This window comes from Otolemur garnettii, unplaced genomic scaffold (genome assembly GCF_000181295.1).
Source record: "Otolemur garnettii isolate 467f Iridium unplaced genomic scaffold, OtoGar3 scaffold00053, whole genome shotgun sequence".
NCBI classification, from domain to species: Eukaryota; Metazoa; Chordata; class Mammalia; order Primates; family Galagidae; genus Otolemur; species Otolemur garnettii.
In genome coordinates, this window is record NW_003852448.1 from 7533430 (window position 1) to 7534069 (window position 640).

The 640-nt window shown below is 58.4% G+C and overlaps 1 protein-coding gene across 3 annotated transcripts in view; it reads right to left on the reverse strand.

Annotated features, from left to right (window-relative positions):
- Positions 1–367, reverse strand: part of NUB1 (negative regulator of ubiquitin like proteins 1) — a 33557-nt gene extending 33190 nt beyond the window's left edge. For all 3 annotated transcript variants that reach the window (XM_003792035.3, XM_023514427.1, XM_023514426.1), the window contains exon 1: positions 126–367. In XM_003792035.3, coding sequence (XP_003792083.2) covers positions 126–160 — 35 coding nt within the window. In that variant the 5' untranslated portion in view covers positions 161–367. The remainder of the gene's footprint in view (positions 1–125) is intronic.
- Positions 368–640: the final 273 nt, after the last annotated feature.

Sequence of the window (640 nt, forward strand, 5' to 3'; positions counted from 1 at the left end):
GCACCCAGGCCTGGGTCCGGGGGAGTTGCAGAAGGGGCTCCACGCTCAGGCCTCGGGGGCCTCCCCATACCGCGTTGCCCACCGGCCCACTTTGCCCAGTGTCGGAGAAATCGAATCCGGCTTACGTTTCTCCAGAAGCCTTGGAAGAGGACAGGGGCATTGCGGGAAGACGCGTTGCCCGCGGGCGAGGGTCTTGCCCTCCCACGGCCGGTGCGTCCCCACACCTTGCTCCTTGGCCTGGGCTGGACCCTCAAAACGCGCTCTCCAGAGTCTCACCAGGGACGTGGCCTCCGGGTGAAAGCAGGCAGCTTCCGCGAATGCCCGCCCCCTTGCCTGGCACTGTTCTCGCGGCGCTGGCGCTGTCACTACTGGGAACCACAGTGTCGTGGAGAGCTGCCTGCTGCCCAGGCGCTCTGCCCTGCGCTGTGGCAAATAAAGGAACTGTTGAAGTTTAGTTATTATCGCTAATCTCTTACTGTGCCTAATGATACATTAAACTTTATCATAGGTGTGTATGCATAGGAAAAAACGTGGCATATATAGAGTTCGGCACTATCCTTAGGTTCAGACATCCGCTGGGGGCTGGGAACGGATACTCACGCAGGGTAGAAGACTATAGTAGCTTTGAAACAACCAATCC